This window comes from Mchenga conophoros, linkage group LG18 (genome assembly GCF_057382185.1).
Source record: "Mchenga conophoros isolate Kocher_MC1m ecotype Shallow Benthic linkage group LG18, M_conophoros_male_GT1.1, whole genome shotgun sequence".
Taxonomy (NCBI): domain Eukaryota; kingdom Metazoa; phylum Chordata; class Actinopteri; order Cichliformes; family Cichlidae; genus Mchenga; species Mchenga conophoros.
In genome coordinates this window covers 13,400,690-13,428,550 of record NC_140543.1, presented here as the reverse complement: position 1 = coordinate 13,428,550, position 27,861 = coordinate 13,400,690, and the positions used below count along the sequence as shown (strand labels likewise).

The 27,861-nt window shown below is 40.6% G+C and overlaps 2 protein-coding genes and 1 long non-coding RNA gene across 8 annotated transcripts; 1 reads left to right on the top strand and 2 right to left on the bottom strand.

Moving 5' to 3' along the window:
- Nucleotides 1–150: 150 nt before the first annotated feature.
- LOC146553355 (uncharacterized) lies at nucleotides 151–17,504 on the top strand. 2 transcript variants are annotated; one of them, XR_014889506.1, is made up of 5 exons: nucleotides 151–284; nucleotides 514–701; nucleotides 10,495–10,680; nucleotides 15,051–15,147; nucleotides 17,366–17,504. It is a non-coding gene; the product is annotated as an uncharacterized LOC146553355 (long non-coding RNA). The 2 variants fall into 2 exon arrangements; XR_014889507.1 differs by lacking the exon at nucleotides 10,495–10,680.
- Nucleotides 5,257–10,010, bottom strand: nmrk2 (nicotinamide riboside kinase 2). Of its 4 annotated transcripts, none has more exons than XM_085254573.1 (9): nucleotides 9,868–10,010; nucleotides 7,668–9,464; nucleotides 7,447–7,537; nucleotides 6,673–6,721; nucleotides 6,258–6,435; nucleotides 6,086–6,157; nucleotides 5,872–5,978; nucleotides 5,636–5,721; nucleotides 5,257–5,535 (listed from the first exon to the last, which is right to left on the bottom strand). In XM_085254573.1, exons 2-8 carry the CDS (start codon nucleotides 7,691–7,693, stop codon nucleotides 5,636–5,638), a joined length of 609 nt encoding a protein of 202 aa, XP_085110699.1. In that variant the 5' UTR covers nucleotides 7,694–9,464; nucleotides 9,868–10,010; the 3' UTR covers nucleotides 5,257–5,535. The 4 variants fall into 4 exon arrangements, with proteins under 4 accessions (XP_085110699.1, XP_085110700.1, XP_085110701.1 ...); XM_085254574.1 differs by having other exon boundaries at nucleotides 7,668–9,133; nucleotides 9,868–9,981; XM_085254575.1 differs by having other exon boundaries at nucleotides 5,257–5,532; nucleotides 7,668–9,986.
- atcayb (ATCAY kinesin light chain interacting caytaxin b) lies at nucleotides 10,756–26,030 on the bottom strand. Of its 2 annotated transcripts, none has more exons than XR_014889505.1 (13): nucleotides 25,999–26,030; nucleotides 22,706–22,812; nucleotides 21,471–21,520; nucleotides 21,145–21,372; nucleotides 19,465–19,623; nucleotides 19,169–19,271; nucleotides 17,345–17,476; nucleotides 15,098–15,184; nucleotides 14,755–14,853; nucleotides 12,964–12,999; nucleotides 12,819–12,866; nucleotides 12,377–12,467; nucleotides 10,756–11,413 (listed from the first exon to the last, which is right to left on the bottom strand). XR_014889505.1 is itself a non-coding variant. In XM_085254571.1 (13 exons), exons 2-12 carry the CDS (start codon nucleotides 22,780–22,782, stop codon nucleotides 12,428–12,430), a joined length of 1,059 nt encoding a protein of 352 aa, XP_085110697.1. In that variant the 5' UTR covers nucleotides 22,783–22,812; nucleotides 25,999–26,030; the 3' UTR covers nucleotides 10,756–11,413; nucleotides 12,421–12,427. The 2 variants fall into 2 exon arrangements, 1 of the variants encoding a protein (XP_085110697.1); XM_085254571.1 differs by having other exon boundaries at nucleotides 12,421–12,467.
- Nucleotides 26,031–27,861: the final 1,831 nt, after the last annotated feature.

Sequence of the window (27,861 nt, the reverse complement as noted above, 5' to 3'; positions counted from 1 at the left end):
GATCTTTTTTTCAGGTAAGGTATGAGTTAGATATGGGTCACGAACAGGTTAAAAGACACTGACATATGGAGAAGTGCTGCTGAAGTGTCGCAGTATCTTTCCTCTGCCAAAAAGGGCATCGAGATGGTGAGCCTTCATGCTTTTCTATTCTTAGCTGGAGAAACCTTCTCTCTTCCAAAGTCTGGCACCGCCCCTGCATCTAGATTTATAACAGACGCAGATCCTCGGCACTGGTTTGGCACAAGACTTCCCGAGCAGGACAAGTAACCCACAAAATGTAGCCAGTAAGTATTAATGTTGAATTAAGTCTTTCTTGTGTGTCTGAACTGAAAGTAAACAAATCACGACAAATGCTGCCACAAAAACTAATCTGTGACTGTGAATTGGGAGTGCTTGGAAATAAAAATAAACAGTTTCTGGTTGTTTTCATGGTACACCTACAGCAGCAGCAGCAGATCCTTCCCCGGGTGACTAATTCTTTTACACTGAATATATCTTATCCCGTGAATCTAGGTATCCAGGGCTGCTCACAGCTTTGCTTCTTGTTAAGGAAGATGATGGTCTTAAAATGGTTTTACCACAAGAAACTTCCCCTACATGGAATATACCTGTTGCTTTCCCCTGAGGCCTCACACTGCCACTCTGAGGAGTATAATGATAGATCCAGAGGGTTTACCACAGATCATGGGGAGACAATACAGGTGAGATACTGAAAAAAAATGCTTGAAAAATGACATTTGTTAGTAAACTGTTTTGGGTTCTGCGCTCATGTGGATGTTTAATGCCTGTTAAAGCAAAAAGCTTTAAATAAAACAAGTTCCTTTTTTTAGTGTAACCTGAAATAAAATGCTTCAATGTCTAGTGGAAGATTAATTATAGGCTGTCGGAGCGGCAGAGCGGCAGAGCGTCAGCTTTCTTGTGAAACGCTTCTTGCTTATCTTTGATTAACCCTTGGCACAAATCAGCCCGTCAGCGCTCCTCACATTTCATCAGTGAGACACATGCTGCTGCGTCCATCGTCACGTTTTCATTCATTCATTCACACGTGGCGATTTGTCTGGTGAACTTTTGATATGTAACCTATTAAAAACTGCCTTAATGTGACCCCGGGCCAAAAACTTTGTGTTTTCAAGGTTAAGCTTGTCAGAGTCCTTTTACTTTACTGAGTGGTTCCATTTTTACAGTTTTATTCAACTTTGTTTCATTTAAAACTTAAGATGTGAATAATTTTCCACATTTGGATCATTTGTTAAAATATTCAGTGTGATGTGTTGTAATAAATTAAACAAAACTCTATAAAAGCAGCAAAAACAAGCTGCAACATTACAGCCAATAAATAATAATCATGCCTTATATCTAATACATATATATTATATATTGATTTATTATGGGCTAATCTATATGATGAGCATGTTTTTTAACTTGGTGCTGAAACTTCTGTAAGTTTAAGAAACGTTTCTGAAACCACACTGTAGTATACCAAAGTACTTAAAGGTTGAGCGCTGTTATACATTTTTATGTTCGATGATGAAATCACATTTTTAAAAAACATATTAATAAACGAATCTTGTGTTTACTTGTAAAAATAAACGATCAGCCATGTGGTGTATTGTTTCAAATAATTAACAATGAGCAAGTCAATGAAAATCCAAAACTACATTAAATCACTCTTGCGTGGTACATGTTAAGTATTAAAGACTAAACTATTGAATTTTAGCCTGTTTATGTTAACTAAACAATGTGTCTGCTCCTGAGTAGGTGGAGTGCTCTTCTGCTGGGAGGGTCAATTTGCACTAATTGTGCAGTTTCTAATAGCAACTGTCAGTCATTAATTCATGGAGTGTACAATCATGTGAAAAAAAATGTTTTCACGGGACTCAGTGCAGTCGTGTCAAAAAAAAAAAAAAACTAAGTACACCCTTACTTCTTCCATAGGAATTAAGAGGGTAATTAGCAGCCAGGTGCTGGTAATCAAATGCACTTGATTAATATTCCTCAGGAACTCTGAGCACCTCTATGAAAGCAAAGGTTTGGCAGTGGACATTTTTCTCAGGAGTGGACATCCCAACAAATTCATTACAAGCCAAAAAACCCCAAAGAACAAGAACCCAGACTCTACAGGCTTCAGTTAGCATGTCAAATGTTAAAGTTCACAATGGAAAAATTAGAAAAAGAGTGAACAGCTGTTGTTTGTTTGGAGGATTTTCTAGGTGAAAGCGTCTTCTCTCTAAAATGAATATGGCACAACAGTTTAGATTTCAAAGTTGCATCTGAACAAACCACAAGAATTCTGGGACGATGTCCTTTGGGCAGATGAGACAACATCGGAGATACTTGGGCAAAATGCAAAGCACCATGTTTGGCAAAAACCAAGCAGAGCAGGGGTTGATGATTTCAGCTTGTATTGCAGTCACATGACCGGGGCATCTTACAGTAATTGAGTCGACCATGAAGTCTTCTGTATACCAAAGTATTCTAGAGTCAATGTGCAGGTGTCTGTCTCACAGCTAAAGACTGACTGAAACTCCCAAGCACAGCATAAAATCTGCAACAGGATGGATGAAAAAGAGAGGAAATAAGGGGTTACAATGGCCTGGTTAAAATCCAGACCTCAACCTGACTGACATGCTGTGATGGGACCTGTGCATAAACAAATACCTGCAAACCTCAATGAACTGAAGCAAAGAACAGTGAACCAAAATTCAGATAAACAGAAAGTCACTACTTCAAGTTAATGAAGTTTTACTTCAAGTTATTGTTGTTAAAGTTGGTTCTACGAGTGACTGAATAACAGGGTATGGTTCGTTTTTCACACAACTGCATAAAGTCCTGCGAAGCTTTCTTTTACACAACTGTTTTTCCTCCTCACTTGAGTTAATTATCTTCTGCTGCCAGGATCATTTGTTGGTATCAGGTGGGTCGAGTTTCTAATAGTTGCTGTCAATAACACACATACTGCTGGAGGACAGGACCAGAATACAGTCATGTGTGTATTTTGGCCTAAGACCAAAATACACATATGACTCTATTATGGTCAGTCATGTGTTTGACTGGCAGAAGAAGTCATGCAGATTAAGCTAACATGCACTTTCAGCACAAAAGCCTAAATCTTTATTAATTTATCATCTTTTCTTAGAGATATTTAACATTACCCTTTAATACTTGCTGTGTCTGCAGTTCTTTATGTTATCGGCTATTACAAAAATGACAAATCAGTTGAAGATCTCCAATTAAACATTTAATATTTTATAGTAACTCACAAAAATTTGTTTGTTTATCACCTACAATTCAACCTTGTGGGATCCATAAGTAAGTATGGAGGTGGGTTTATTAATTTAAAGGAGCTTAAAAGTTATTTGAAAATATTTGAAATGTTTTAATCCCCGCTTATTGTTACACGTGTAAGTCATATGATAGACCACAACTGATTCAGTTGTTCATACATGTTTGTCTCAGTGAGCCACCATAAATTTTCCTGTCATTCATTTACTGGTGAAACCACAACTGTTCACATACCTCAGGGGTCCTCGTTCTCTCATACAGAGGCTCTGCTGAGCTTGTGACAGCCAGTCATCTCCTGTGTCACTGCCTCTCCACCCTAATATGGACACCCCGGCTCTTTATTTGGGGGTTTCCATGGCGTTGGGGTGACGTGGGAGCACATGCCACGTATCGAGGTTCTCACCTTACTGGGCGGTTGCATGAAGGCAGATAGCCCCTGAGTCAGACTGGGCTGCGGAGCCTCGAGTGGGTGTGTGGCAATAAGTGATTTCTGTAGGCATGCTAAATCTATTCCCCTGACACCTCAGGCACTTAGCCTAAATATAAACTAACAGAGCAGCTACCCCCTGCTGCAGGCCAACGCTGGCATGTGAAGACTCCAAGAAACGAATCACAAGACCCTGAACTCTCCCCGACACACCCTCTGTGGATCTGCCAAGTCCAGGGACAGAGCTGGCTGGACTTTTCTCACAGTAATGTACAGTATGAGTAAACTTTTATGACCAAAACCTTTATCCAACACTGAGCTATTGAACTGAGTATTGCTATTGTTGTCACTGGCCCCTTACAGCAGAAATTGTCCATTTAATGGTTTAAAAATGATTCTGTGTCATCAGCTGGAGTAATTAAAACCCCTTATTGTAACCATATAATTAATTTTGGTGCTTGATATTAAAATATCAATAAAAGTGAAAATGCATTGCTCAGTGTCTCCCCTTGTTTCTGTCGGCTGAGGCCGGGGATTGTGCTATGTGGGTGACTCTAAAGGACTTTGAAGAAGTGCAGACATGGTTCACACTGCTGCTTGTTGAAGCTGATGCCAAAAATGAAAGATTTGCTCCTTTATTTCTGTAGGAGTGTTACAGAATAGGTGATAGAGAGGTCGTGTAATGTTGCTGGATGGGGTGTTGAACACCTCTGGGAAGCATATTGAAGTTTTCAACCAGCCTACCTCCCAGTGCTAAAGCTTTAGCACGACCTCCTGGTGGGCTGTGACCTCTAAGAGTAGATGTAAGCGAGAAAATCATTTCCCCATCAGAGCTTACAGAAATATCACGCTGTTAATTTCACAAGAGCCTTAGAGGGAGACACTGTGTCTTGTTAAGTGCTCACTGGTTGAAGCTGCTGCTTCTTCTCTCCAAGACTACATAAAGCGTTTGTTGTTATAAGCAGTAGAAGAATATGGTGTGCAGGTTTCTCTGAATGAGGATCAGAATGACTCTGAATAAACTTGAGAATGTCTGAAGGACTTCTCTGTGTTAATTATTATTTTCTACATTAATCACCAAAATTATACACACTATGAAAAATGAGCAACGTGTGTGGGACAAATCATTCAGCTTAGTTACACAAATAGATGATTAAAAGTAAAAGACCTTTAATGAGTATGACTGAGTTTTTTATATTATATATGTTTGTTCACCATGTTCTTAAATGCATGAATGCTCCAAGTACATTTAATATATTGCTTTATCAGAAGTTTTGAGAAAAAAAGGAGGCAGGTCTAATAAATAACTTTTCCCTGAAACATTTCAATTCCTGTCTTTCAAAGGGGAATCAGCCACTCCTACTATTGTGGAGCACTAAATCTTATCTATATGATAAGAAGGCTCATTCAAGTGCAGCCAGATGTTAGGTTTGTGCCTCAAAAGAGGAACTACGCGGATGTGTGTTTGTTTCATGAGATACAGAAGGAAGAAAAACAGGAAACATGAAGTGGTTTCAGTGGGGTTTTAAATCAGGAGACAAAAATCCTTCCAAACAGTGAGACTTTATTTTTATTTTTTTAAATACAGCAAGACCAAAGTTACTGGTGTTTAAACACTGGGCGGTCCAGAGGTGGCTTATCTTTGTTAGAAAAACAACAGTTACAGAGGATTATACAAAACGCAGCACTTCTGCCATTAGTTCTTCATATCTTACATGATTATCTATTTACAAATCAGGCTTAGAGCTACTGAACGGATGTTATACATTTACTCAGATTTCTATATTTACAAGTTTATACACAAATCCGCTGTTAGACCCGTTCTGCTGTAAAGAGAGAGAGAGAAAAGCAAAGTTAGTCACACTGAATCAAATGATTTTACTGATCTGTCAGTGAAAATGTCCAAGATTTGATTTTTTTATTTACCTATAAGCTGTTTAGAAGGGAGTTGTTAATGGTTTCATACACTTTGTTGTAAATCTCTTCCTTTGAAGTCATCCCATCAAGGTACTCTGCACAGAAATGAAAGGAGTATGAGAGCATTTCTGCTCACTGGTTGGTGGTTAAATAGGTTTTTTAGATCTGTGGCTAGGCTTATGGACGAATGCGGGGATGCAGAGTCTCATTTATATTTCAAGAGGAAAAGCACTTGCTTTACAAACCTATTCTGTCGCAGTTGTCCTCCATCTCTTTCCTGTGTTTCAAGTACATGGGCCAGACGTGGCCATCGAACAGGCCGGCTGGGTCAGGGACCGTGTATGTCCTTGTACTGCAGAGAAAAAGAGATCAGTGTGGGGTTGTTGTGTTATTAAAAGCTGTGCTGTGGTGTCCAGCTCTTAAGGGGATTCTGGTAAAGTCACTGCAGGAGCTTGTTACCTTCTCCTCCTTTTGCACTCCTCATAAGGAATGGAAATGTAGAAACATTTGTCATAGACATCAATAAGAGGCCTGCGGAGAAAGCAGAGGTCAGATTACTCAAAAGGTTTAGAGGTCAGAAGGTTTGTAGGTCACAGTTTAGAAAAAATGAGTAAGGTCCTGGGAAGCCCACTTGTAGTTGTAGATGAGGAACCCCTCCACGATGAGAATGTGGATCCCCTTCTCCTCAGAGCCGGCTTCTTCGGCTTCAGGTGACAGGCTCACGCCGTGTGAGCGGGCAAACTTGATGGGGTTCTCCTGCCAGCCTTTGACAGTGTTGATCATAGCCTCCATGTCCAGAGCGGTGATCACTGATACAGAACAAGTAGAGAAAAGAGAAGAGCACGTTTTACCACACACGAAACCAACACTCCTCACCAATGTGCTTTAACACACATTAGTCATGGTTAGTGAATGTCTCTAGCATCCACAGAATATTTGATTGAATATCACAAAGTTTAGGATTGATTGGTTACCAAACTACAGAAATGTGCAGGAAAGAAAGAGTACATTACTGCATGGTTTTCTTACGCGAAATCCATTCTTACCATCCCACTGTCTAAAGCCGTCCTCCCCGACTTCTATTTGATCGGGTTTCTGAAATAACAGTCACCAACAAAACATTGCTGCAACCTAGTAACCAGTCGGAACTGATCACACCTGGACAGGACAAGTCAAGGACTCGTCTCCACCAAAAGTGAACACACGGTGACGGCTTTCAATGCGGCTGAATTCGCTTCCCAACGTTAGGCTTAGAAAATCTGACAATTTTTTTATCAAATCTTAAAACTATTCTAAAAGGTACTAACGCTTGTTGTCGCCTCATCTTGATAGTGAAACATGCTTTGAGATGGAATATCTTGAGTCTGCGAAATAGAGATTCTGATTTGTCTTCAAAAGGCTTAAAAACATTTAAGGGGAAAGTTTAAGAAAAAGGCTTTCGACGTCAGTCATCCTTTACTGACTGTGAGTGGATCATGTAAAGATGGGTGTGGTAGATGTAAGACCTTCTGGCTTCTTTTACTCGAAGTGAGGTTTAAGTCTGACTTTAAGTGGGGACGCTCAGCCCTTTCATTAGCTGTCCAGGAGACAATCAGCCAAATGCATTACTAGACTACTGCCATGACAGGACATCTGCAGGTCAGACTGAGGGTTTATTTCTGAGCACAAAATGTCTTCAAGGACAAATTTTAAAGCAGCGAATGACATATGAAAAATAAAAATGCCTTGCACTAACTCAACTTTAATGCCATTAAATTATTACTTTAGCTTTCAAGTTTACTTCAAATGAGAAAAAAATAAAATACTTTCATGCATCTTACCTTGAAAAAGTCATCCTGATGCACCACACAACAGTTGGGTAATGTCTTTAGTAGTCTATTTGTCAGAGTGGTCTTCCCACCGTTGGTCACTCTGAAATGGGTGCCACTTAGTTTTATTTTCTCTCAATTTCCATAAATAAACATCTATACATGAATATATATATATATATATATATATATATATATATATATATATATATATATATATATAAAAGACTTACCCTCCTATGCCAATGATGAACTTCATTTTTTCTTATTTCTTTTCTGTATTGGTCACCTCTGGAATTCAGTAAATAAAAGCAGGGAACCCAGCCAAAGCAAACACTCTCTCAAAGGCTTCTACTGAAAACCTTTCCCTTCTCCTCCTCCACAAATGTCCCCTCCTTTTACTACTTCATTGATAGACAAAGTCTTTGCCGTGCATTTAAAGGATTTGGCTTCAGTGTCACAGCCTCCCAAACCAATCAGCGTGCTTTGTCTCGTAGCCAATAAGGTGCCACTTCACAGTCCACGGCACCAATGATGGGGCAGGACTCGGGAGCCTCACAGCTTCGTGAAAGCAAAGCCCATAATTTGCACCTGCTCTGAGGAGTCAGTGAACACCAGCCAATCTAATGCACGAATAATCCCACACCCAATACACGTCTTAAAAAGATAAAGAAAATAATATGAGACTAAGGTGTGTGCCACGGTCGTATGTAGTGCCTCAAACAGGAAGCTGTTTGTTTTGTTCTAAAATTTGGGATGTATTTTTGCAAAAACTGAAAAGCTTTCCCATTTAAAAGTAGACTGTGATTTACATGCAGAGGACATTTCTCATAAAGGAAGAAACTATATAGCAAGGGTGTAGACTGTAAAAATCATTAAAAATGTAATATTGTGTGCATATATGTATATATATATATATATGTATATGTATATACACACATATATATATATATATTCCAAACAATCTGCATCACAGCATAGTGTGGAACCTGTGATTTTAAGGGGGAATTTTCCATGCATAGACAGCTCTGGGTAAATGAAAACCAGGAGCACTATATTTAACTGGCTGTGTCTGACTGCTGCGTCACGAATATTTCTGATGCAACTAGTTGGAGTAAATGGCAGCCAGCCATGTGACCACAGTGTCTCGAGCTACAGGTGTGATAAACCACGGCTATTTCTTTGAAGTTAAGCGCCCGCTGCTTATCAACTCAGATTGCCGAACATTCCCAGATGTGTGCGGAATAAACTCGCGTTCATTTTGTTTGCACAGTATTTGAGCAATCTATGTTACTACTGCGCTTTTCTTTGTTGGTGTAGGAAGGAGTTGAACTCTGACCTGGAGATACAGGAGCACGTGGTCTTTTTGCCAGGAAAGTCTCAGTGGAAAAGGGATGCCTCACACTAAGTTACTGACAGGTCTTATGTTGTGTAGTAGTTTGGCGTTAGTAAACAGAAAATGTTACGTACACGTAAGAACCTGGAGAGTACAAATCTGTTCCATATAGGAGATCAAACCATCTGGTCTAGCACAGGGAAGCATGTGGTGCACATACGTTTTCCACCCTGGAATCAAAAGACAGACTTACCTTTGCTCTCAGTCTAAATTTGGCTTTTTAAATATATGTCCATACGCTCGTTACCAGGGCTTATACACCGGAAGACAAAAAGGCAGATTCTTGTCTGCATGTCTGTAGATCTGTAATAAATATTTTAGTTTAACTCAGCAGAGACAAGCAGCTAGTCTGGTTGCACAACATTAGTAAATAACCAGATCTGCAATGCCTGTGTAGTTTCAAGATGTACAAAAAAAAATAAAAAATGCTATTTGGTGGTTTCAGAGGATGTTGCATAACTCCTTCTGTTATGATGATTTCTGATATGAGGTTCAGTTCTACGGTGGTGATCGCAGGGTGTGCACAGGTCAAGTGCCACTATGACCCTCCAGAAATTAACGAGGACAGGGGATGATCGTTCAGCTCTTTAATGGCAGATTTAGCGTGGGTGTGGGTATGTGTGTGTGTGTGGTTCTACAAACAGAATGGAAAATAGAACACAAATTACAATCAAATTATAGACAAAAATAATCACCATATAACATATTACAGCCACATACTTGTCTTATAGGCCCTAATACTAAGCTGGCGGCTTTTACTTATAGTCTGAACCATATTTGACAACAAAGAAAATAAACATCTTCCCATCACTTAACTCTTGTGCCCCACTCACTTATGATGCCAACTAAAGAAGGCAAATACACATAACAAATCCCCAACTCAAACTGAACTCAGTTTGGCCTAGGCGAACTTAGCTTAGCTTAGCCCGCTTAGCTTAGCGATAACTTAGCTTATAGAAAATGTACAAACAGAGGACGTCCAGAGCAAGAAAACATACAGGCTATCCTTCTTACACAAGAAATATCCTGTAACTCACCAGTCTTATGGACGCACACTCTCATTGAACCCACATAAACTGCTCCCGAGCATAACTTGTGATTCACACTGCCTTCATGAACACCATTTTCCATCCCAGTCAAACATTACTCACAAAACGGCCGCGCCCTCTAGTGGCGAGGCAGAAAACTGCATCACAGTCCTGCCTTCAGAACACCTTCTGGACAACATGGATCTGGAAAATCGTTTCATCCCAAAATCAGTGGTCAAAAACTCTTTCCAAATATAGATTTGTTTGCATACAGCAGTGTTATTCAGTCAGCTTTAGAGGTGGTGGTGAACTTTGGACAGAGGCAGGCTGTTTCCTGGTGCTTCAAGTATTAATACAAAATCTAAATGTGTTATGGCTCCATGCCTTTGTGTGTCAGGCGTCTCTTTATTCCAATCTCATGGAATGAAATCCATATTTCAAAAGGCAAGATTATTCTTATAAAACTAAATAACAATTAAGAGTACATAATTAAATATAACATCATAATTTAACTCAAGCTGTTTCTCTTTCACATCTGAATGATTGAATTTACACAATAGAACATGATTAAAATATAATAAAAAATGCAGGGCAAAGTTCAGTTTCTAATTGGTTATGTATTGTGTACATAAACAGAAACGGGTTACTCCAAGGGCATTAAGACCTCCATAAAACGCAGCACAGGACGGTCAGGTGACATCCACCGAGCATCCACTGACGATTATCCCCGTTAATAACTCAACTGCCAAAAACATTCTGGACCGAAGATGAAAACACGCAGCTGCAATAAAAGGATGAAAATATCAGCTGCAACGTACATGAGTAAGTCTGTGCTTTTGTTCTCTTCTGTTTTAGGACTTAAGGCTGAATGCGGGGGACAAATAATCATGACAAAACTTTAGATCACTCATTTATTACATTTTTTTTTTTTTACAAACAGTAAATGGCACGTTTTCATAAATAACACTAAGCAATTCATTTTAACTCTCTTATTAAATAGAATTCTTTTCATTTGTAACAATGTTTCTTCCCATCTTGCAAAATTACTTTTTGAAACTTAACAAATGTAACAAAGACAGGAAGGATATAAACAAGCATGCCACCTGCATATTCAACTCCGGAAAACTTGAAAACACACTTTTTGCATCAGAAACATTTAGGAGGAGCGATATCATTGCACTTCTTTTTTCAGCAAATAGCCAATAAACCAAACAATACCAACACCGTCTGTGTGCAAACACTTTTTTCTCAAAAATATATTACAAATATGTACAAAATGCTCCCGGCAAGTCTTTTCATTCACGCATAGGCAAAGTCATGCTGTAGGTAAAGGTCAACTTGACATGCAGGACAGTTTTTGATTTAACTAAGCTACGATGCTTTGGTGTAACTGAACCTTAAGTTGTTAGAAGCAAGCGTGTCACTTGAAACAAGAGGAATATTGAGGAATGATTGTCCTCTGGCTAATAGATCCATTTAGGGGATATAATCCCAGCTGAGAAGCTTGTGGGCTTCTGTTTTTACGACCCCCCCTCGGGCTCTTCAGTTTAAAGCTCTGCAAGGCAAATACAGAAAGTTTAAGTCTCACTTTAATCCCGTCAGTCACAAAGTTTCATGTAATGCAGTTGTTAAAATTGGCAGTGTGTCAGTGAGCGGCAGTAAATCTAAACTACTTGACACATATCAGGTTTGACCATTCATTTTTTCCCCCTGCTTCCTGTGCTGGCATTTAGTTAGGAGACAGTCCCTGTGTCCATTCCCGAGATGTCAGCCAGTCCACTGGCTGGCATCTCGTTTGATATATGAGGGCCTATAGGAACAGTCAGCAGCCGGGGACAGTTTCTAAAATAATCCACTTCACCCGCCCTAACCCATCCCGGCTGGCTGTGGTGGGCATTTCACCCAGTTAATGACAGGCTCGGTGGGGCAGATCAATTTGCCCAATAAAAATAGAATTGATTGGTTGCACGCAGGCAGGCCTGAAGAGACAAGCAGCTGTGCTTTATGTAACATGGGGTGATGTTTGAGGATTGAGTAACGTTTCTTGGATCCATGCACAGTCGGAATTTAAAGAAGTTAAACATGACTTGGCAAAGATGAAAATGAGTTGGACGGGGTGAGTGACAGAAGTCAGTCAGCAGTGTATGACATGTTCCTGTTCAGCGTCCAGCACTCTCAGAGAAGAATTGGAAACCTGGAAGGAAACTGAAGCGCGATTTTTGCATTTTTAGATCAACACCTCATCAAACTCAGCATAAAGCGGATGATTGTTGTCTTTTGCACTGCACAGAGACTGCACAGTTTCAAGGAATTGGAAATCTTCGAGTGTGTCATAGTAAAATTTGGATCCCACAGCCACTGAACAGAAAGCTGATCCTTTGGGCCCAAGACAGGCCATCGTCCAGCATGTGATTTACTGTATCGTGTCTCTTTAGCACACGTAAGCAGATATGTGCAGAAAAGAACATTTCCATGTATGTCGAAGATTAATTACTGTGGGCTGACATTACAAACCAACCTGAAGAGTTGATGTAGAGGCACTCAGATGGATGAGTCCTTTACCTTAATGTCAGATGTCACGGCCAACCTCTGCTATCATTGACTTCGGCCTGGAAATAACAGATTAAAATTGACGATAAACAAATATAAATATGTTGCCTGGTCGTCTAAACCATGTTAGGCTGTGTTGCTTAATCAAATCTATATGTCTGCAGAAGTTCAAGCATTCACAATCACATTAAAGAGAAACAACGCACTGATCAATTTGCTGGTGAACCTCTTACATAATATGCTCTTCATGCCAATGGAGGAAGTTGTTTTATTTTTATTGCTCTAACAGATTAAATATAAAATCAGTGGCTTCTTGCAGCCACGGGATTTAAGTGCAACAATATATGAGTACTTTTCCATATTGTAGCTGCATGCGCTGTAGGACTGTATGTACTACAAAATTGGGTCACCTTTCTTTGGGGAGTGTTGAATTACTCTGCTGCTGGTCTTGCTCAAGTCTGGGGGAGAGGCACATAGTAGTAACATGCATGTTTAAATGAGCATGTTTAAACAAAGAAATTTTAATATAAAATCACTTGAAAACATGTGACTCACCTTTCCTTTTGTGCTCTGATCTTCTCATCGTCATACCTTTAAGAAAAGGGGATAGAAATGCAGAATGATGAGGAGTTCTGTAACATCCTTCTCACCAGTGCTGAAGTTAAAAGTTCATCGCTCTGTGTTGATGAAGCTCATATGCAGAGACATGTTAAAGAGAAGGCTTTTGAAGGAATCTGCAGTCCTGAGATAAAATTCAGTCACTTGTAGAAGCACTTTTAGGAGCAATAACTTAAGCGAATCATTTTCTGTATGACTTTATCATTCTCCCACATAATTGAAGCAGAATTTCAGCTCACTCTTCTTTATAGTGTTGCTTCATGTCATTGAGGTTTAAAGGCATTTGTGTATGGACAGCTCTCTTATGGTCCTTCCACAGCATTTCATCAGGTTGAGGTCTGGACTCGATCCTTTTCTTTTTCATCCATCGTGTTGAAGATTTGCTGCTGTGCTTGGGATCGCTGTCCTCCTGCATGACACAGTTTCGGCCAAGCTTTCGCAGTCAGACAGATGGCCTCACATTTGACTCTAGAATATTTTGGTATACAGAGCTGACTTAATGGCTACAAGGTGCAAAATACCCAAATCATCACACCTCCACCACCATGCTTGACAGTTGATTTGTGGTGTTTGATTTTATTGAAATGTGGTGCTGTGTATTACGGCCATTTGGTCTAATCTGTCCGAAACTTTCCCCTGGAATCCTTCCAAACAAGCAACACTTATTTAATCGTTTTCTATTTGTGTTGTCATGAAAGGTAAAATTTAACATGCTAACCAAAGCCTTGAGAGTCCGATATGTAACTCTTGGGTTTTTTGCAGTTTCTCTAAGCATTGCATGGGAAGATTGTGGGGTTGTGTTAACATTTGATTAGCAGCATGTATTAATTTCTATGGAAGCAGTAAAGGTGCACTTGGTTTTCCACAGATTCCACAGAGACTTTCTTTTGCACACGACAGTGGAAAAGTTTGTCTGATGTTGGCTCTGTTTCTTCTGTTTAACTATGCACTGCAGTTCTTCCAAAGCCTCAATCATCTTTTGAATTTGTTTTAAAATCAGTCTGCCATAATTCAGTTTTGAGCACTCTTGCACAGTTTGCCATAATAAACAAAAAAAATAAAAAGTGAATGCCTACTCAGAGTTGTAAAGCTCATGTTGGATTTCTTATATGTTTTTAATTTCTTTCCGTGAGGCACGTTGTAACTTTGCTACATATATAAAGTGTTTTTTAAATATTAATATTATTTTAATCACCTGCTGTTTCGTCTGCACAAGTCCATCTAAGTAAACAGTGAGAAGCAGACATTTAAACAAATGTGAAAAACTGTATATCAGTCTTAGTTATCCATAAACACTGTTGGACTGTTTGAATTCTTTCAAGATGTCAGGATTTGGACAATGATGCATGTTTTGTAATTTTGCCTCTGGACATCATATCACAAAAAAACATTAATGATGTGACCAAAGTGCAGACTTTCAACTTTAATTCAAGGAATTAAACAAAAGTATTGCAAAAATAGATTAGGAATAAAAACTATTTTTATATATTCCCTAATTGTCAGAGAGTCAGTGGTGACTGAACAATAGACTAACAACAGTTTCGTGACCTCTTCCCTCTTTATTCCATAACAAATTAAGCAGATAACAGACCTGGAGTTGAGTCTTGCATTCAGTAGTAAATACTTATGGAGCTGACTATATTGCTGTAAGCTTGCAAAGCAGAGTATAAGCTATGAAAGACACTTGAAGCATCTCAACAGGGACCCTTGGTGGCTGAGAGTACTTACTGCAGCACACATTCAGGAATCTGCACGTGCTCCATGGGGATAATCTGACCGAGTTCCTTCAGGGTGTGAACGTAACGGATCTTATCCATGAACTTCACACTTCAAAAAATATAAACAACATTGGGTTACTGTCACAAATTAATCCTAAAATATATGTGCATTCAGCCACGTAGCACAACATACGTACTCTGATTATGAAACAGCAACACTTTTCTCTTTTTAATGTTTTCAGTGTAGCGATGTGACAACTTTAAAATGCTCCAACCTATTTTCCCCTTTCTCTCTTTTGTTTTTAGATTTGTTAAGAGACAAGCTTTCACGGCCAAATGTGTCATAAATATACCTAATGAAGGGTCTTGAGATGGCCAGGACAGTGCGGATGAACCATGTTGGGTGAGCGATGATGAGACACTTTAGATTCTTCCTCAGTCTACAGGAAACAAACAGAGTTTATTACAATCCCCATTATAACTTTTAACTGCATGAAATCCCATGTATATTGGTTATCTTCATCTCTAGCCATAGCTGGACTGGCCATCGGGCATACCGGGCATTTGCCCGGTGGGCCGCTGGCGATTTTTTGTTTTTATGGGCCGATGGATTTTTTTTTATTTTTTTTTATTTTTATTTTTTTTTAGGAAGGGTATATATAATGAAAGGTGTTGGATTGGCCAATTGGTCATGATCGACTCTGGGCTGGACCAATTACAGCCGAGGAGGCTGGATGCACCCTCCCCCTTGTTTAGCAATCACGTGATTTTCGCGCATTGCATGCCGGGAACTCGTGGCAAAACAATCCAAGTACCGCATCAAATGCAAACATTTGCAGCACCGCAAAACGTTCATTCTCCGGTTCCAATACCTTCTTTTTTTTCTTTGCCGAATGTACAAAACAAAAGGAGAACAATGCCGGTCCGTACAAAGACAGACTCGACGAAAAGACAAAGAAAAGATACGAGGAAAAAATCAAAGGAGTGAAAGAGTGGACAAAAGACGTCAGCGTGCTGCCCAACTTTCACCACGCTCAGATTTATAATTATACGCTTCTTGGAGTGAGTGCATACACTCATGAAGTTTAGTAACTTCAGGTCACTGCAACAAGCCCAGGTACAGTTTACCGACGGACAGGACCTTGAAACGCACCGTGTAGAACGAAAGACTATTGTACATATCATAAGTTTACCAGTCTCACAAATCGTCTTCATAAATACACATTCATTAACAGTTTATTAATAGGACCTTTGAGCTCAACGGTAATTAATTAGTAGTGGAAATAATTTCTGGTAGTGTAACAGTGTTTATGTGGTATTATTCCACTTGCCACAAATATCAGTGTAATGGGGAAACAGCGCCCCCCCTCTCGGTGTGGCTGGCTGCAGTAATCGCTGCCAGTCTGCCGTAGCCATACGAGAGGTGAGTTGTATTGTTCCGCACACAATATAGCTAAGTAGTACAGACACATAAAACATGTTTGATTAGCTGACGAGCACCGAGTGTAATAAGTGCTTAGTGGACACATGTCCAACACCAGTTTTATGTACTTTTCATTTGTTTATTAATGTGTGAAACTGCATGCTAAAGCGGAATGCTAATGAGATGTTCTGCCGTAGTGTGCTGTGCGGAGTGGTGTGTGGCGAGCCTGTGCACTGATAATACACCGTTGTTTCCATTCAGGAAATAAAGTGGCAACGATCGATCAGAGACTCCTTGTCTTTTTAAAAACACTACACAACGCAGAGTCGAGGAGTCTGGGCCGAACTGTTGCAGCGGGATGAAGCAGAAACCGGTTACAGTAGCATTACAGAAATGTAGCAGTGACAATAATATTGTATGTTGTAATCGCAATGGACAATTAGTGATACAAAACAACTGTTTTATCTTGTGAATAAAAGTATATGGTTTTGTCAGTGTACCATGGTTATAACAGAAGCGAAACGCAATATTGTGTCAGGACAATTCACTATTTATGTACAATAAACAAAGGAGCATAGCGCGACAATTTCTGTTCAGCGCCAGACTTGCTTGTAACCTATATCACCAATTATGTTAAGAAAAATGACGCATTAACTACTACAAAACTCTGACCTTTGTGGGAATGCTTGGAGCAGACTAACATGTGAGCTGGAGTGTTCTGAGATGTTATATTTGGTATATCCAGACCATCCGTCGGCTCTTACTTCGGAAACATGGCTTAAAAATTTTCACTTCAACGACGTAATCCGATAAAAAAAAACGATCTCTTTACCCATCGGCTTCCCGTGGCTGTCATGCGACCGGCTATTGCAGTTAATAATACAACAGCTTCTTGTCATTTTTTGGGTTTCTTTTTATCGCTGTGTAACTGAGTTCAATTGAAAGCCTGCGTGCGCTAGTACCTCTTGCCACAAGTTCCCAGAATCCTTTGCGGTTTTATCCCTGAATGACGTCACATTTCAATCTTTATCCTGGTGGGCCGGTCTCTAGTCAAAATGCCCGGGCCGATTTTTTGTCCCAGTCCAGCCTTGTCTCTAGCATCAAGAACATCTTCAGCTTCACTATCTTCTAATTTCCCAAATTGTTTTCCGAGTTATTTTGACACTGTTCATCTTACTTTCTGTCTATCATCTGGTAGCATCTCTTCAGCCAGCTGATGCCAGGCATCTTTCTGCGAGGAGTTGCTCCATTCAGGTAAACAATCATGTAATCCTCTGCTACCAGCAGCTCCAGGCTGCTCACAACATACCTGAGAACAGACATGAACAACCTATAATTGTACATGAAAATAGCACATAAAATCCCCTCATTTGATTTATGATGAAAAAGAGTTCTGATATTTTATTTGTGGAGATAAAATGATCTTTCATTTAAAGGGGGATCCATTAAACTCACTTCCAGCTCTAGTTCATCTCATAAACTGTACCTGCAGGATGTTACACTTTGATTAGTGAGGCCCTGTTTTGAAGCTTTAGGCTGAGTATTTTTGGCATCACCATTTCATGTTTTGAAGCCAAACATGTTGCCCACGGTCTTCCCCGATCCATATCATACTTTAACACCCCTTTTTAATGGGGGTGTTTTCTGGTGTCTGTGTGTGGCGCTGCTGGGTAGTCTGTGCTGGCAAACAAATGTTACCGGTCTGGTAGTTACTCCTGGGTGGGTCTGGGGCAGGCTTGGGGACTTGGGGTACCTCTGGGCGGGGGTTTTGGCTGGACCTGGGGGGCTTGGGTGTATTGGTGGAACGAGGAGCCTCTTTAGCTAACTCTTAACCTGGGTTTTTATTGGCTTATGTAGTCTGGTAGTTGCCTGAATGCTGGGGTGGGTATAGTTCGGGCGGAGTGAAGCACACACACTCCCGTTTTCTGTTCGCCATCCAGGGCTGGAAGAGCTGGCTGTCTGGTCAGGGTCTGGGTTAGGGTTATGAGGCTGTTGGGCTGCTCTGCTGCTGCGGAGGCCAGGGAAGTCTACTTGTCTCCATCCCAGAGTGAAGGAGACCATCTCCTGGGTCTGTGGGCTGATTGCCCTTCTACGGGTTGTTGGTTCCAGGACCTGGGAGTGTATGGGGAGTGTGAGTATGTGTACGGCGTCCATTTCTGTGTCTCCATGTTGGGTGTGTGTGTGAGTGTTTGTATACCTGTGCATGAGGGTGGGAATGCATGCTTGTGTTGTCCTGTTTGTCTTTGTGTGTCAGGTCAGGTCTCTACCTCTCTTAGAACATCTCAGGCCAATAATGCCTAGTAATGCTCCACTTGTGAAAGTAAATCTGTTTGTCATTTTATGGCCTTCAGACAACAATTCTGACTTCTACACTGCTGCAAAAAGACAGGAGGAAAAAAAAGAAGAAGAAAGGGGTGACTCAAAACTCATGCACAGTACTGGAGGGATTTACTGAGGTCATAGGAGCAGAGGATTCTTCTCTAGAATCTGAACTCAGGAGTGCCACCTGCTGGCTATTAGAAATAATGGCACAGATTTCAGGCACTTTACTGGCTCAAGTTCTCAACATGACGTCTGGTTTTTTTCTTCATCAGAAACAAACTGTTTTAGCTCCCTTTAAGGTCAAGGGGCGGGGCTTCCATGCTCAAAGCCAGAGCAGCGTGACTGAGATGACCATATCAGGATATCCTCTCTTACTGACATCACACAGCGCCAAGAGTAGAACAAGCCGTTTAGAACTGACTATTTTGAGCAGTCTGAAATCAGGGATCACTATCTCAAACTTTAATATAAGCTCTCCCATTACAACAGTATGGATTTAAATAACATAAAAAAAAAAAAACCATAACAGGTCCACTCTAATTTTAAGAATTATTTGATTCATTATTTTACATCCTCATTGGATAGGAGACTTTTTACATTGGAAACGTTTAATGGATTGTAGAGTGAGAAAAGAAGGAAGTAAGGTTGTCGCCATGTGATAACAAAGAAAGGATCTTACAGGAAGAGATTTTCCATGATGTACGTGTAGTCGTCACAGCTGCTGTCAGGAAGGTAGCAGGCTGCAAACACGATGATGGCATTCAGACCTTCCCCGTAATATCCTGACAGAAGAGAGAGATGCAGTTGCTCCATTCGTAGTGGCAAATTATCACGTGGCAGGTAGGACATGTAAATGTGTCTGTACTCTTTTACATTTCACCTACGTTTTACATTTAATACCAGGAAGTGGGCTGATAAGATTTATAATAGCATAACCATCCTAAGGAATCCATTTGGGGAAACAGTCTAACTAACCTCCATGTGTGACCACTCTCAGGTACGGCCTGATGACCTGCATATCGATCCGTTGCTCCTGGTCGCCAATGATCACTGTTCGCCACAGACGACCTGACGAGTCTCTCTCCTCTTCGCTCTCACCTGGGAGACGCTTAGCAGTAGCCACAGGTGTGTCGTCTGAAAACAAGGTGACACCAGAAAGCAGCTGCTCACAACACATGTAGCCAACATGAGCAGAGCTGGCAAAGGGAAATGAACCTTTTCAAAGCTATAAATCACGATTTATGATGACATTTAGCATACAAACGTAAAATGTACTCTAAGCTCTTTTTACAACATGTCTAATTCATACAAGCACCTTTTTCTTCTTCTAAATGTTTCTATCTAACATTCAAATAACAACTTGGGGGTTCAGCATCTTGCCTGAGGATACTTTGGCTGACTGGAATTGCCTCAAACCACCATCCTTCCAATTAGTAGCTGACCTGCTCCACCCCAGAGGCAAAAAAGGTCCATATTTGTCAATGTAAACAACAATATTGCTGAAGTTACTGCACATAACCTGGTGCAATTCAAATTTTCCCTTCTTTGTAAAATTAAATATCATGAAATTCTGAATTTTTCCACCTCATTTACAATGCAGGCTTACTCTTCAGCTCACCTTTATACTAAATATGTGGTATTGGCTTGTTCAGACAGCTCAGAGGCCACACCAACAACAATGCACAATACAACTACTCAACATGACTGACAGAGACAACGCCTTTAAATGGAGCATAGAATAAGCGCTGATGTCACTGCATGGCTCAAGCACACGATCAAAAATATGTTACCAGAGAGCAAAATATCTGCTCCCCTTGGATGTGACCTTCTTGCGTTGCTAAAATTTAATAAACAAACAAAAAAACCTGCTCAGCTGGGTAAAAACTCATCCCAAAAGGATACACAGACCCAGCAGCTATTTGTTTTAAACCAGCACGATCCATCAAAGCTGGAAGCACAGATTTAGAACAAGAAAATCCAGAGGAAAAAAAACTAAAAGAGATGTGAAGAATGAGAAGCAGCAAAGGATACACCAAAGGGCTCCTAACAAAAGCCCCTGCAGAGGGGAACGAAAAGCTACTACTGCTTAGAAAAAGCTGTAACATCTGGACCTGAGCTGATCACTGACTGTGCTTACATTCATGTACTGCACAGACACGAAAGCCTCCCTTATACCTGGGACCTGAAGGATCAAATGTAACCCCTCACTAGACTGTAAAACTGCTAGAGCTCCAGAGCAACACAGGAGTTAGGATTGATAATGTTAGAGCCACCAGCCTTAAATTGGTGTTAAGGCTAATTTTTAACTCTCTTCGGCTTTTCTCCTTTGTTTAAATCAACACACAGTACAATGTAATATCATGTTTTATTGTTATGCTTTGTCTTTTGTGACAGTACCCAGCATTCCCTCTTTTTTAGAGTGTGTGTCATTGTTTTCATTGTTATACTGTGTGTGTTTAATAGTTATTGTGTTGTTTTTAGCTTGCGGAAATAAATGTGCCTCTATTCTACATTTGTTCTGGTTTATTACAACTACCATATAAAACTATATCATTACAGAAAGATTATGTACAGTTTGTTGATTTGTCCTCATTATGTGTTCTAATAATTTCCCCCATAGAAGTTTTTGGATGCTAAATTTGAACATGCATGTACCTTCCCACTCTAGCTCGTTGCCGTTGTTGATGAACTCCAGTGAGTCAGTCTCATCTGGAGTCTCGATGTCATCAACATTGATGTCCAGGTCGTCGGGCGTTTCCAGGAAGTCATCAGAGAGCACCGACCCCTCGCTCTGATCCAGAGACAGGTTCATGTCGGGGGCGACCAGCGTGCGACGCTTACGTTGGGTCATGGATTCGCCGACATTCAGAGTGGTGGGAGGATCTAAGACAAAATGTTATGAAAGTATGGATACACCTTATACGTATAAACATGAGTGTGTCTGTATAAAAAATATAATGGTGTCTATTTAGTCCACTTACTGGTCCTGCTGTCAGAGAGGCCACATGCATCTCCATCCTCTGGCAGTGGCCTGCAGGGAAACGAACGCAGCATAAATAAACAGTTAAATTGGAAATAATTGTACATACATAAGAATTATATCTGGCTTAATGTCTTCCTGCTGCCAAGTAATGATTGTTTTGGCTGTTATATAATTGTATATTATAAGCACAACTGTTAAACTAAATAATCTGCGATGATGAAAACCACTAAAAAACCATGAAGTACTAACAGTCAGTCCCAGCATTTTGCTCTTTGCCCTTTGTTTTTAGAGAGGCTGCGATGCGAAACCCGATTTAAATGTATTTCACCCTGTCGTTTGAGAAAGCAACACCAGCAATTACCAACTCCCCTCTGATTTTATAATAGGACAGCTGAAACCTCGGTGAGGGACTGAGCAGGCTAGATTAGAGTGCACACACATATGCAGACAGGCAATAACAGAGACTTGCATACACAGACAAACACACCCTGAAACACCACAAGTATGGACTGATGGAGCTGCTGGATAATTGCTGTTATTAAATTGTCAGTAGCTATGTAGAAGCAAGGTTAAGACCGCACCGACAAGTATTCAAGAGCGAATTAAGCAGTAGGGAAGAGAAAAACAATTTTCAGTGTTAAATAATTTGCTTCTAACACAGACCTCCAGGTCTGAAATCCCCCCAGATGAATCACAATATTCCACTTCTCTTACCTAATATTCCACCACCATAATTCATGTGAAGTCATCCTGAGATATTTTTAGCCTTGTTAAATGCATTAAACACACGCATTAGTGATTCTGACACAAAAGCATTTTTCAGACAGTCACAGGACTTTGCTGCATGTACTATGTGTGGATGTTTTTGGAAGATAATGAAGGTTTCTCTGATCAGCTTCTAAAAGCATATTTCCCCTGCTGTCAAAGAAAGATTTTGGCCAGCAGTAGAGCGAGTGGCTAGTCTCCCATAGCTTGGACACTGCGAGGTATTTGACTGCTCCTCTTTTTCCATCTGCTGGTTGCTATTTTGTTCGCTGACTTGCTACAGCCTCATCACATAACACCTGATGACTACATCATGGAAAGTACACACCTGCTTCCTTTCGGCCCTCCGCGCACTCACACAACATGTGACAGACTTTCCATCGAAGCTTGATCTCTTTGAAAAAGCTTCTGCACAAATCAGACAAACTGCACGCACAAACACAGACTGTTTGTTTCTCTGCCTCGTACCTGGGGAAGTCTTCATCCTGCCACTCGTCCTTAACCTCCATGCTGTCCATACGTAAAGTGGCTTCCGCTGTACCCATCCTCTGACAGCGAGGATGGGCTTCAGCTCGCTGTAATAGGCAAACAAACAAAAGAATTCATTGAGCCGTTCACCAGGAAGTTCACCGAATGGTTTAACACACTGCTGACTAACTAATTCAGTCGTTGCAGCCTTATTAAAGTAGACACTCCACCCAAATTGCACAACCTGAATGATGTCTTTTTCTGGCTTCTTATACTTGTCTTTATTACAAACTGAAAGTGGAGATAGATGAGCGTGGCTGCTTTATGATCAGGATTTAACATAAAAAAGTTTTAAGCCACTACCAAGGAGTTTGTTTATCTCTTTGTTTGCTTAGACGCTTAACCTGACCTGTCAATCATTCGGGCATTAAAAAAGACACCTAACTGAAGGGATGAACCAGTGTTGTATCTTCACTTAACAGAAAATCTGGGGAAGAACCTGTTTTAAATTATATCTTTAGGCACTTTGTTACTAGCAGCCTGTTGTGACACATTATTTGTTCCTGTTTCTTTGGTTGAATCTGTGAAAAATACCACAGATAACACCATGTGACAGACATAAAATAACATTTTTGCAGCAACAAGGTGTTTTCCCAAAGCTCTTAGCTGAAAATTCTACATAGTAGCAGACCTAAAATCTATCTACTGCAGATGAACAGCATCTGAAAGTCATGTTCTTATAAAATGGAAAAACAAAACAAAACAAAACAAAACAGAGAAGATGTGGCACAGAATATGAGAGATGCATCTGGCCTCTAAGTTGATGTATCTCTCTTCTCCTCACTGACGTCTCCTCAGAAATGACCTCAGTAGAAGGGTGGCGGCACAAAACTATTCTTAAGAAAGGGAAGCAGGGACAAAAGGCTGGTGTGTGCCAAATTACACAAGAACTAGACTGAAAACCATCCATAAACAGGTCTTATGGAGGGATGCATGTCTAAGGTCAGGGGAGCAATATAAGAGTGTTTATAGTCGTCTGTAAAACATGGTTGGGACTGAATTTCAGTCGGTGGTGTTGGGAATTATGTCGAAATTGATGGAAACATATATGCAGAAAAGAACCATCAGATTTTGATCCAGCATGCAAGACCATGTGAAAAATGTCAGATTGGAAACAATATCATTTTGTTCAGCATGACACTGATCCCAAACACACTGTAAATGCTGCAAAGTGCACTTGGATAGAACAAAACACACAATGGAGCACTACCAGAGCCTAGACTTCAACTTCACTGCAGCGGTGTGGGATCATCTTGACAGAAGATGCATTAAAAGTCACAGTATGCACAGTATTGTCTCTAGTTGCATCATGGGAAATGTGTCATGTATGAAGCTTGACCCTTGGAGGTGACACAAAAATTTGGATATGTCACCCACCTCTGATTCTGTCAGCTTCTCTCTGTTAAATTAAAATGAACTTCATTATGTAGCTGTTGCACTAAAGTAGTTGAGTATATCATAAACAGGTGAAGCAATGGACTCAGAGGAATTAGAGACTGGAATTGGACGATCAGGAAAGCAGAGTAGATGCGTTGTCTTGTTTGTGTCGGGCAGACTGTATTTAAGAACAAAATCTGAACCCAAGAACAATTTAGCCCTATGTGTTCTGTTGTTAAATCACAGAAATGATAGTTTGACATAACCAAGTCCCAGTGGGTTTCCTTCCCCATGATCCCTGGGGGAGGGTGACATAAACAGTTTCTCATACAATACAGATCCTCAGGGCACAACAAGCACCTGCTTCTGTAAAGCAGATCATGATCTAAGCTTCCATATTATATAGAATCAAAGCAGATATCTCCCTCCATGACATCATGCTCTATATTTGGTATTTGATGTAAAGGTTCACAGTGTTTTATTTATAGCAGCCTGACCATTAGGGATTAGTCATGCACAAAGTAAACATCATGTGTAAGTCTTGTGTCTCCCTATGTCACTCTCCTAGCCAGAGTTCCTCAGGCTACAGACACAGACTTTACTGTGATCCATTTGTCCACTGGGTTGGCACTGATGTGTGGAATAAAAAAACAGCAAATGTGGGCTAAAAGGTGCAGGTCCTCCAGCTACATGTTCCCAGTACAGCTGTATTGTAAATCGATTCTAAATGATGGAGAAAAGAGGTATTTGCACTGCATTGCCTGATAAGAAAGTTGCAGTGTTTGGTGCAGATCCTTAAATGCCATTTTAACTGAGACCTTTCTGCTTAAATTACATTTCAAGTTGCCTTCCTCTGATCTCACACGATGACTGCATGTGGTTTATTGTGGTGCGCATGTCTCTTTCAAAGGCTCAGCTGCATGCACAGTGAACTGCTGATTGATGGACACAAAGTAATGTTGCAGCGGCACGTGTTTGGTGGGGATTTATGTCCAGATGGCAGGCCTGTCCTCATTTCCCAAATGCTGTCTCGTGAACTATTGATGCTGTTGCGCTTGGCAAACCTGAGACCTGAAACAGGCGCAACACTTGCATAAATGTTACCACATACTTTTTTCTGACAAGTACTCTGTCTTTGATACACAACAGGTGGGATCAAGTGAAGCGGAGAGGTAGTTTTCGCTCGTCTCTGTTATGAAATCATTTACTCAAAGATAAGCATTAATAGAACAGTTGAAGATGAAAGGCGACAGAGAGGTGGTCATGTACAGCCTGAAGAGAATGATGTCCAAAGCCTAAAAACTTCTCATCTTTTCAACATCTCTTAATATCTCTGACAACACTGAAAACAAAGTAAAAAAATGATCTGTTTGAAGAGTGTGACACCTGAAATCTGCTTCATCCTGACTGTGTAGTTGCAGTTTGATCAGATCAGCTTGTGTTCACAGAAAACCAGCGGCTCCCACGACTGTTATCCCACTGTGATCTAAACATTTCCCCTTTTCCTTTTTTGAGCCCGCTCCACTTCAGAATAAACAAACTAATAATAAAAAGAATAATCTTGGGTCTTACTGTATCACTCTTATTGAGAAGCTGACAAAGAAAATTTGTGTTTGCGTGGCCTTTAAATGCGTGCAAAGAAGCTATTGTGTCACGACTGCCAGTCCTCAATTAGCAGAAAAACTAAAACCGTCTCAGTGATTAATTGCGTGCAGTCACAGAACGAAACAAAGCACTGAATGTCACGTTTGATGTTCTGCCCTCTGGGCCTCCCATCAGTAGAATCTGTTCAGAAGAAGAGCTCTTTATGAGAGCGGAAAGCGGAGAAAACCATGGTTTAAAAGCAGGATACTCACATACTGTAATTACAAAGGCTTTCTGCGTCCCTGCTTCCCTTTCAGATGGTCCCCCTTCCTTAAAGCTGCTGAGTGTGGATCATCGCTGATTACATCTGCAGGTGTGTGCTGAGGGCCTGGGCTGCTGGATAATTCTTGTTGTTTACCCCTGCTGTTAATGGAGGCTGAGGCAGTAACTGTGTCCTCCTGTAGAGAGGCGAATGAGAGGAGAGTCTGTCACCGTGCAGCAGAAACATCCCGCTCTCACCTTCCCAGCGTCCTCACTGTGCTGCTTTCTGATCTAAATAACAATAATCCTGACCGTGTACCTTTAGCATGTTTCATGATGATCACTCTCCTCCTCCTCCCTCCACCAACTCTAATGCCCCCACCCCAGGCTTTAATCCTGCTGCGATGATGTCAGCCGTATGGGAACAGTGTTATGATGGTTACGTAATAACAACTGCCTACCTTCTCTTTGATTCTGTCAGGCCACTTGGAGTCAGGATCACCTGTTTCCCTCACATTCAGTCCATTCTGGATTCTCCATCACTGACGGAGTTTGTTTCCTCCGGAGAGCAGGAAAAAAATGGATGTTTCTATTTCAGCGCTGTTCCCTGGCAACAGCATCTTCACCCATTACGCGCACAGTTTCTCGCTCTCTCGTTTTTTCCCCCACCATCTCTTATAACCTCTCTCTCCCTCGATGAAGCCCCTCCTCCACACAGATTCCCCTCCTTTTCTCCTGCTTGCTGGCTCTGACTCTAATTCACCTTCCTCCCTACTTCTCCTGCGGTCCTCACAGCTGCACACAGCTCTCCGCAGTGTCACCGCACACGGAGTGGCATCCCTCCGGCATTGCCCTCAATACCCAAAGGGAGCAAGCACAACTTCCAGCTCTTCAGCTCAGGCAGAAAAATTAAATTCAGGTGTTTTTACACTTTATATTAACAAAATTTCACTGCACAGCACTGAAATATGCCTGATTTATACAATAAGCGCTTAGCAGATGCAAATTTTGCATTAAGCAACAGTTTTATCTCTGTAAGAAATCACTTATTTTGTTGATGTTTACTGGAATTAGGATTCTATTTCGTTTCTACTTTATTTCACAGAAAATCATCTGTAGCTTTTTTATGGCTTCTAATGTTGTTATTAATTCCTTTTAATAGTTAATAAGGTGACAAAATATCACATGTTGATATTTTGCATTATTTTCCTCAACAAAAAGCATGCTTTTGTAACGATTTAGTTTAGTTTTTTAGTTACTTGAACTCAGTTATTTATTTATTTATTTTTTTAACAGCACGACATAATCTATGTCGTGCTCTTCTTCTTTATTTTTTCATTTTTTTCCATTTGCCAGCAGATGGCGTGAGAGTGCTCCACAAGTCAAACTCATCAGTGTAAAATAAGAGTTGGGCTGAGCTGTATTACAGTTTGTAAGGCTAGTATATTCAGCACCCTAATTTAGAAATAAGAAATTTAATCCTGTGACATGTGCCACAAAAATGCAGCTCTGCTTCCTGGAGAAAGCAAACATCTGTTACTTTCATTCTAGCAGTCTGGAATAAGAAACCAAAGGTTTGATCAGGCTATGACAGCTGGATAGGCTCCAGCGCCCCTGAAAAGGATAAGCGGAAGTGAATGGATGGATGGATGGATGGATGGAATAAAAATATAATGTTGAAGTAGACGGATGATCACGATGGCTAGTGTTACTTACACACTGTGTAAGTACTGTTTCACTATATTTTACATAATATTGGACAAAAACAGTTACATGCATGTCAGTGCTGTGATTTTATCTAATGAGCAGTGTTGATTGTAAAGTCTGACTGCAGCAGGAAGGAAGGACCTGTGATGTCTTCACCTGAGTCTCCT